Source organism: Anguilla anguilla, chromosome 10 (assembly GCF_013347855.1).
Source record: "Anguilla anguilla isolate fAngAng1 chromosome 10, fAngAng1.pri, whole genome shotgun sequence".
In the NCBI taxonomy this organism is placed as follows: domain Eukaryota; kingdom Metazoa; phylum Chordata; class Actinopteri; order Anguilliformes; family Anguillidae; genus Anguilla; species Anguilla anguilla.
Window position 1 is genome coordinate 7,391,213 of NC_049210.1, and position 9,734 is coordinate 7,400,946.

Below are 9,734 nucleotides of genomic sequence, written 5' to 3' on the forward strand. Positions count from 1 at the left end.
CACTGTGACAACGCACATTCGGTAATGCAATACAGCACGCTCCCGTTATGAAACTCCTCTTACCAACCAGAACCTCCTGTGGCTTAGCTGCAGTGTAGTATTGCGGTTGTGGATTTGGCCAGGTAACCTGACGGGTGTTGGTTTGATTCCCTGGCATGCATCTGCTGTTGTACCCTTCGAGCGAGGTCCATAACCTGAATTGCTTCAGTGTGTACAGTGTATCCTGCTGTATAAAGATAAGATGCAAAATGCAAAAAGCTGTGCAAGTCGCTGTGGATAAGAGCATCTGCTAATGGCCTGTAATGTAAGAAGCAGAGAGGAGCAAAGGTAACTGGCTATCTGATGGGTCTAGAGAATCTGTGACTGGAGGTATTATGTCTGGTGAGGCTGCATTTAAAGGTGTTAGGTAGGAGCTGACCTGGGGTGAGTTTATCCAGCCGTAATCACAACCCAAGGTATTATGTGCGAGATTGAAACTGATCTGGGGTCAGGTCGCCCAACTCTAGCCGTAGCCCCAGATATTACATTACGGGAGATTGTAACTGATCCAGGGTCAGTTCTTCTGGGTCAAGTTTATCAACAGATTAATCAGCATCGTGCAGGCAGTTGTTGTTGGCCCTCTGTCCCATTAATCCTGTTGTATTTCACACTCAGGCTCTCTGCCTGTAATCAGCACAAAGCTCCTCTATTCCAGTAATAGCAGTGTGCGGCTGGCTTATTTTTAACTGGTGATGGGAGAGTGTGCGTACACGAGCCCCATAATGGAGTTAAGAGTGAGCTGTCAATCACTGATTTGTTTGAACCAATCAGAGGATTTTGCTCTCTACAGAAAAACACAGGGATTATTTTTATTTTTTTTCCAGAACAGTCAGCTGCTGATAGCTTATGGCACCTGCGCCTATCGCTGGTTTAATGAGGCGGTGTTCTCTCATCGCCGGTTTTCACCCTTTGAAGTGCAGGGTTTCTGGAATGTTCTTTCAGAATTCTATGCCAGCGTTCCAGAACTCCGTCGCTTTCAGTCACCGGTAGCGGTTGCTACATCAGCGTTAGAATGTTCAGTTAAGAACACTCTAATTGCGTACTTGTGATCTCACACCTCGGAGGGTTAACCTTAAAGTGAGCAGCCAGGCGAGAACCCGATGAAAAAGGGGTCGCGTGAGGTCAGGCGTGCTCTCGGCTGCTTTAATTTAAAGTTCTGACCCGCCGCGGAGGCTGGCGGGGCGCCGCGGCTCCCTGGGGCCGGCGGGGTTCTGACCGCGCAGCTACAGGCTGAGCTCGTGTCTCGTCTCTCTCTCTCTCTCCAGCTGAGGGATGGCTCCAGAGGGCCGTGGTCCTGGACTCCGAGGCTCACGTGATCGAGGAGATCCAGCTGTTCGATCACCCCCAGCCCGTCGACAGCCTCACCATCTCGCACTCCAAGGTAATGCGCGTGCCTTACAGCCCATTATCACCCACCCTGCCGGGATTGGTGGGGGGGGGGGGGGGGGGGGCGGAGGGGTAGGGGGGTTGGTGCAATTCCATTTCAATTTAGTCAATTCGGGGCAAACAAATTGAAAGTCAATTCACAAATTGGAAAGAAGGTCCTCGAAGAACTTTGCTGCCTTTTATCACACCGGCAGTTGAATTTAAATTTTTTCTCAGATTGGTCTTTTGGCTTGTGTCAGCAGAACAAGGCCGCATAAGCTTAAATTAGGTAGACGTACATTTTTCAACACATTTGTTTTGTCTGCACAGAGAGTTTGTCAATGTGGGAAACAGCCCCAGTAGATACAGGGGCCCTCTGGGTCTTGGTTTGACTTATTACTTCATACTCTTTGTAGTCTTTAGGTAAATTTGAGCTTGAATGGGCTGAATGGCCTGTTCTTCTCATTATTCTTATGTTCTGTGTTATGTACTATATGTATATGTCTTATATGCTGCACTATGTGTTATGAAATTCATTTCCGGTATTGACTGTATTCAACAAGCACTCCACTCCACAAGCACTGACTCCACCCACAAGCACTGACTCCAGTCATAAGCAAAGGCCCCTCCCATAAACCTTGGCTCCTCCCCCCTCTACCTGTAGAAGTTCCTGTACGTTGGCTCGCGCTCGGAGGTTCTCCAGCTCCCGTTGGCTAACTGCAGCCGGTACCAGTCCAGCCCCGACTGCCTGCTGTCCCGGGACCCCTACTGCGCCTGGGACAGCGAGGGGCGGGTCTGCATTCGCATCGACCTCCACCGCGGGTGAGTTCCCTTTTTAAATTTATCTGGAGGTACTTCCCCGAAGCCTGAAGGTGCTCCAGTAGCTAGTATTTGGTGGTGGTTGGGAAGGTTCTGGGGTAATGACAAAGTTCTCCTCCCTGCTCCCCCACAGCTCCACCTCCACCCTGACCCAGGACCTTGCCCTGGATCGCTTCATCCATAAGGCCAAATTCGACAAACCGGTTTTCATTCCCAGCTCAGGTAAGAAACACCCGAGCCTAATATAGCCCTCCCCCTAACCAAGGAGTCTGTGTCCCTAACAGAGTTCTATAAGGCACCAGGCAGTTTGGAGGGCTGTTTTTTAGAGCAGTGTTGGGGTGTCAGTTCTAATTAAGTAAAGTAATTTCACAGAGATTGATTGCAGTTCAGTTCGATTAACTAAATAATGCCTATAGAACTGGGATGTAAGAATCAATTTCAGGAGGGTTGGTGTGTACGCTGGTTGATGTTCTAACCAATTGTTTTGGCTTAATGGTGTGTACACTGGTACTTGTTCGAACCAGTTTTTCTTTTCAATTATGTGCTTTAAAGCTGGATACACCAGTGTTGGTTCCCTCCTATATCAGCTCACAGTAAAATGTTTCCACCAAGGAGATCAATAATAGCAGATAAAATAAATGACTGGGTTAATTAAATAATTACTAGCAGAAGCTGGCATAATAGATCAAAACTGATATGCCTTCATTATTTACCCCTGCCCTGGAACTATTCTCAATGGTGGGTCAATAAATTAATTGGTTTTCAAGTTTTTTACTGAATCAAAGTGGAATCGACCCGAGTTCAGCACATGCTGACACACCACTCTTCTTCCTCCTCCTCCTCTTCCCTCTCGCCCCCTTACCCAGACCCCTCCCGACCGAAGAACGTGACGGTGGTCGTCGGTTCGGACCTGGTCCTGCCGTGCCACCTGGTGTCCAACCTGGCCCAGCCCTCCTGGCTCCTGAACGAGAGAGAGCTCCCCCTGGGGGGCGGCGAAGGAGGCGCAACGGAGCCGCGTTTCGACCGGGCCCTCCGGGCTCTGGTCATCCCCAACGCCGGCCCCCAGCAGGCGGGGCGCTACACCTGCTACTCCGAGGAGCAGGGCGTGAAGTTCACCACGGAGCGCTACCTGGTCGCCGTGGTAGCCAGCGCCCCCGTCTTCATGGAGGCGCGCGCTCCGGACGGCAGCATGGGGCTGTTCTGGGTGCTGGTCATAACCCTGGGCGCCGTCTGCCTGCTGCTGATGGGCCTGGCGCTGTACCTGCGGCGCAGGCTCAAGCTGGCCCTGGGCAAAGGGGCGGAGATGAAACCGCTGGAGAGCACCCTGGTCTACCCCATCACCCTGCCCAAGGAGCCGCCCACGTTCGTGCCCAGCAAGATGGCGGGCGACGAGGACCGCTTCTGGGAGACGGGCGCCAACTACTACTACTCGGACGGGTCGCTGAAGATCGTGCCGGGCCACGCCCTCTGCCCCAGCAGCACGGGGCCCGTCACGCCCAGCACCATCCCCGGCCAGCCAATCCACTCCCCCAGCCGGCTCAGCCTCACCAACATCCGCGGCTCCGGCAGCAACGGCTATATCCGGCTGAACCTGAGCTCGGCGGGGGAGGAGAGGGGCGGCGGGGGCCCGCTGGGCGGCGGCCTGGGCGGGGTGGGGAACGAGTACTCCAGCCCCTTCAAGGAGGAGCTCCGCCGGACCCTGCAGCAGAGGAGCGTGCTCCCGGACGCCAATCCTGAGGAGTCGTCGGTGTAGCTCCGCCCCCCCCCCCCCCCACTCGGCGTCGGCGAAAAGCCCCTGCGACTGCAACTCTTTTCAAAAAAAATTAAAAACTAAAAAAAAGAAAAAAGACAACGGCAACTAACCTACCTCCCTCCGTCATGGAGCGCCCGCACCTCCTCCTCCTCCTCCTCCTCATCCTCCTCTCTCTCACCGTTCACGCGCTCTCTCGCCCAATTTTTTCGACTCACTCTCGCTCGGACCCCGTCACGCGCCCGGTCGGGCCCGGCGGAAGCCTGCATGCGGCCGTTCGTTTGGACAGCTGTGCCTCCGCCGCCTCCTTCGCAAGCGTCGCGGTCACGTTCTTCGCCGCCTCATTAACGTCTAACAACTGTGTAAATTCTGTAATTAGAGACAAGAGGAGTTCTCCTCGGGCACGGTGATCCGGCACAGGGAGGTGAGGAAGGTTCCGTACGCCGAGAGCGACTGGAGTGTGTAGGACTCGACTGTCGTCCAATCGGGACGCTGAGAACGTTCTGGGACTGCGACAGAGCCAATCGGCGAGTGACACAGGCTGCATGAGAATGGACCACTTCAATTTCTGCTGTTCTGAATTCCTTTCAAGCTTTTCTGCACTTAAAAGGGGGCAAGATTGAACATCTGTTCTGTTGGGAACAGAGAGGGAGAGAGAGAGAGAGAGAGAGAGAGAGATACAAAGAACAAAATAAAACTGAAAATGAAATGACAATCATGTCCTCCCCCCCCCTCCACCACCCCACCAGGAGGTGCACCTTGGGGGTGAAAGAAGGGAGAGATGGAGAGGTTTAAATGAGCTTGGTGAGAAAGAGACAGGGTGTTTTTTTTTTGAATGAAGGACAGCACTCAGACTTTCTCAGCAATTCTGTTTGTACTTTGAAATCTTTTCCTTTGAGATTGTCTTTTGGCTCCTGTGATATTAATATATTGTGATGATGTTAATTAAGACGCCTTTTTCAAAGGAACTGTGTTATTTTCTATCTCTTTGGACCCTCGGGGCAAAAAAAAAGAAAAGAAAATGGGCGACAAAGGACCATTGAAGCACCTGTCGTTCTGAATGAATATGTGGGTTTGCCTCCCGCCCACCTTTATTCCTGTCTGCCGGGCCTGTTTCCCAGTCTCCCCGAATACCGTTCCCAGAAAGCATTTCAGCAAGTCTCGTGTGCTGCTGCAGACCTTTATCTTTGCCTTTTTTTCCCCCCGTGTTATCATAGACGTTCAATTTTAAAAGCTAACTTGTGTAAACGAAGCTCTCTCCACGTTTAGTGTGGGAGGACTCATGGTTTTATTATGCGGGCTGGAACGAAACAAAAACAAACAAAAGAGTTTTTATAAAATCAATATTTCAGATGAAGGCTTCGCTGTGCATGGGGTGCGTGGGCAGGAGTACTATGTGGAAAGTAAGCAAGCTTAATTTAAAATGTTATTTTGCAGCTGAACTGGCTGTCTCAACAAGTGCTTTATTGTACGTGTTTGGTGGTGGGGGGGGGGGGAGATGGCTAGAACTGCCAAAAAACATGGCCTTTGGCTCCGCCCCTTTTGCACCCCTTTTGCCAAATTAGGTGTCTGCAGTGTTTCCTCAAGAGGTGGGCCTACAGCACCACCCCGGGACGAAGCCCCGCCCCCTCTATTTTGGGGGGAATGGAAGAGCGGTCATGGGGGCCGGACAGCCGGGGCGCTCTCTGGACAGACAGACCGACAGACAGACAGAGAGAAGAGAACGCTCCAGTGATGACCTTCATGGCCTGTCTGCACAGGTACCCCGTTCTCCAGAAACTCATTACTACTATTCTGAAAACAGCCCTGAGGTCGTCATTAAAATTTGTCGAGATTATCAATAAGGCTCTGTTGCACATTGTTAAGAGTATCCTGATAATAAGTTAAATCAATTAATCTACGTATAGTTTGTCTTGCACAAAAATCTCCAAAAAATGTTTAATTTCTCCAATTTATCAACACGTTTAGTCACAACCGTTATTCGTTTTTGATTTATGAGATCTTTACATATAGAATTATAAATGTATATGAAAATGGCCCAAAAAAAGGACAAGATTTTGGCATGACACAGATGATCATTTGGCATGCAGAAATCATTACTGTGGCAAACAAGCCTGCCACAGGCCACCGAAGTGGCTTTCCAAGGGGCCCTCCAGCACAGAGACACAGGGAGATGATGTTCAAATAGTCCACACTTATTTGCAAGGGTTTGGCAAGATGTTACCGCCAAGGAGCAGATGTTAAAACACTGTCATGACAGAGAGGCTCCCTTGTGTGGGTGGGGATGGCAGATTTAACCTGTGCGCACTGATTACCTCACTACGCACAGGTGCAGCCACCCCTGTTCCTGGGCCCAATTAGCCTGGCCAATTATCTAATTCATAACCAATTATCTAACTAGCCAGGTCTAATTAGCTTGACCCAGGGCAGGTGTGGCTGCTTAAACCAGCCATCCCCACACCACAATTACAATTCATAGTTTTGTTATTTGACAGATACTTTTTGCTCAGGTGACTTACAAAACTGCATTAAGCACGTCTAACACTACGTTACAATACACTCATTGAGCAGACAGTCTTATCCAGGGCAAATTGAAGTACGAGAGAACAAATGCATTTAGCTGAGTTACACAAGCAGCCGCACCAGACCTGGCTAACAACATTCCCAGAGGAGTGTAAAGCTAACGTCTGTAGAGTACTGAATGTAACTATGTAACTATGCTAACTGCGGTACTCTACAGCCAGATCTGAGAAGAGACCCAAGACATATTTGAGCAGAAAACTCATAAAATGAAGCACAACTTGATTTTGTCTGCCAAAGCAGTACCCCCCCCCCCCCCCCTTATGCAGTACCGTCAGGGGAAGGCTGAATACATGAACCCGTCATACCGAATCCGTTTGGTCTCCCCTGCAAGCGTTCCTCCTCAAAATAGCCACGATATTGCACGTCCCTTTATCCGATTGTTAAAGAACTGCCCTTGCTCTAGGTATGGTTTGTATTGATGAGTTTGTGCTGGCTTGCTGGATACATCAAACTAACCCTCTCTCTCTCTCTCTCTATCTCTCTCTCTCTCTTTCTGTGTTTCAGGGGGCAGATTTGTATCCACAGACAGCTGCAGGGACCCTGAAAAAATGAAGACTTTACCTGGAGCAAGGTGCTAACGCTAAAGATGAAATGAGTGAAATGGAGATGGAGAATGTTGAACTGAGTCCCCGGTGGAGAGGCACACAAAATGACCACTGTGGTTCATTATAGTGTTGCATGCTGTACAGCAATCATCCTGGCTAAGTATTTGCAATGGTCATAATGGTTCAAATGCATACCTTAGCGGTATGCACTTCAGTCTAATAACCAAATTTATTCATTGTTATTTTATTATTGATTTGGCGCCAACCGTGGGGCTGAACATGTCCGATTCCCTCCCTAATTTGGAATGTCTAGTTGACTATTTGTAGCCCCATTCATGCACAATCTCCACTGCCGATTCACGACAGCGAAGACTTTTGCAGTTTTCCTCAAACAAGACCAGGTCAAAACCCAGTATATGGCTGGACCGAACCTGCCGACCAATGGTGTAACTTTATCATTCAGTCACTCAGTCACAGACATGCGCGGTGTAACTTCATCACTCAGTCACTCAGTCAGTCACAGACATTCACGTTTATTGGGCTGGCCCCGCTGTTACGGTCCAGCCAAAAAAAGTGGGGTCGCCAGCTGCTTCTTTTCACACCGCGGACTACAGCTAAGCTCGCACAGAGTGGAGTCAGAGGAAGACCTTTCATATGTAGCTTTGGCATGCAGTCCACGGGCATCCAGTTGACCTGGTGGGGTCACCAAGTGATCATACGTGTCTCGTGGCGTAGCCTGTAGAGCACTGTCCACATGCTCGTTACGAGCCGCAATGTTGGCGGTTCGAGTCCCTTTGTCGCACGTCTCTCCCTCTCTCTTCCCTGTTCTTCCTGTCTCTCTACACTGTCTTATCCAATAAAGCTGAAAAAAAACCAAGTGATCACCAGTGATACACAGTCCCCTAACCAACGGATACCTCCCATACCCTAGGTGACACAAACCCCAAATTGGACCTTTGGAGGTACCAGCCACAGTTGACGCTGGGATGGTCCGGATTTGATCCGAGCGTTTTGGGGCCCATTCAGGCACCACAGTATGATGCCTTAGCCGAATGAGCCACCCAGCAGCCCTGAATTTATTGCATGTTAGTTAGACAGTGAACCTATTATTGCCATGTTTCATAGTGCCTCTTCACCGTGGGACGGGCCAAAGTAAGACTGCAGATTGTGGTTGTTCGCCAGATGGTTTCTTATTTATTATTGATTTTGCGTTTTGTATTTTAAGTTGTGAAAGTCCGTCCATGACGCTGACCGAAGCTGTGCTTTGTGATTGCTTTGTTTCTCTACTGTTCTCTACAGCTTCGCTGTGTGGTCACCACTTTTCGGTTTCTACGCTTTTATCAGATAGCAAGAAAGAAAAAAAGAACAACATGTCACTTATTCTATTTTCTGAAACGGGAGGCTGTGTTTTTCTCAGCTCAGAGCAAGGAAGGTCCCATATTTCTGAATTGGTGGTTCTGACTAAGAAAATGTTCAAAGTATTCAAAGGTTGTGGCAGTCAATTATTTTGCAGACTGTGGATTCTTCTAGCCCTTTAACTGTTTGATGCCTGTTTACATTTTTTTAAAGAAAATCTCTTAATGGTCAATGATGTTTCAGATGATATTCTAATGATTGTGAATTTTTTTTTTCAGGGCAGTTATTTATTTTGTTTGTCTTAAAAAAAAGAACCAAAATGGTTTTACAGGGAAGCAATTGCATGCAAACAATTGCACTTGTGCTTACTCTTGACTACAAGTAGAATGTAACGGACCATCCAATTGGCATGCAAAAGGCTCAAAGAAACTGACTTTGACTGAAGCTGTATGATTCCATTTTTTCTTGGAGGGTATTTAAACCCGGTTATGTATTTACATTTATGCAACAAAAAAAAAAAACAGAAGCTCATTCAAACAATGCCTTCCACTCCAGTCTTTTTAAATATGATTTTTTTTCCTTCTCTGCAGCTTTTGTTCTGTATTTCATAATTGTTTTGCATTTGTTCTTCTGTTTCCAAAAGATTCTGTTGTTTGTTTTTATCTTCTTTTTTTTTTTACGGGATTATGTTGTTTAGTAACTTATTTTGCCTGTACAAATGTCCATATTTATTACCAGTGTACATAATTCCTTATTTTTTATATATATAAATAAATGTAGAGATCACTTTACTTATCGTGTCTGTCTTACAGTGATTAAAAAAGCCTTTGTAGTCAAAAAACGGATGTAAAAAACTTATAGTATAAAGTATATCATATTAAAGTCAGAATCATAATGTAGACACTTTTTCATATTTATATTACATTTGTATTATGTGTATATTATAAATGCTCTGAATGCCATTCACACACCCCATGACTGATTCTCTTCTAAACAAAGACAGAAAGTCATTAGGATGTCAACAACATGGTACCATAACACCTACTGAAAAGATACTGATATAAATGTAAAACAGTCCCATCCCTGCTGAGCCATGGTTTCTTTTGGAAAAAAACGTGGATTTTTTTCCTCATAGAATAACATTTATTTTGTACTATCATTTCACCAGAAAAGAAAATAGGCACATTTCTGGAATATTCTCTCCACAAAGCAATAGGAGTCTGTCACATTAAACAGCCATAGAAGTTCCCTGCTGTGAACTGTACACCAGCTCTAAG

The 9,734-nt window shown here is 47.6% G+C and overlaps 1 protein-coding gene across 1 annotated transcript in view; it reads left to right on the plus strand.

Annotated features, from left to right (window-relative positions):
• The window catches only part of sema4c (sema domain, immunoglobulin domain (Ig), transmembrane domain (TM) and short cytoplasmic domain, (semaphorin) 4C), a 45,741-nt gene extending 40,756 nt beyond the window's left edge, over positions 1–4,985 (plus strand). Inside the window, exons 12-15 of the mRNA XM_035379727.1 lie at positions 1,305–1,420; positions 2,069–2,226; positions 2,357–2,445; positions 3,090–4,985. Of these exons, the coding sequence (XP_035235618.1) occupies positions 1,305–1,420; positions 2,069–2,226; positions 2,357–2,445; positions 3,090–3,976 (1,250 nt within the window). The 3' untranslated portion in view covers positions 3,977–4,985. The remainder of the gene's footprint in view (positions 1–1,304; positions 1,421–2,068; positions 2,227–2,356; positions 2,446–3,089) is intronic.
• The last annotated feature ends 4,749 nt before the right edge of the window (positions 4,986–9,734 follow it).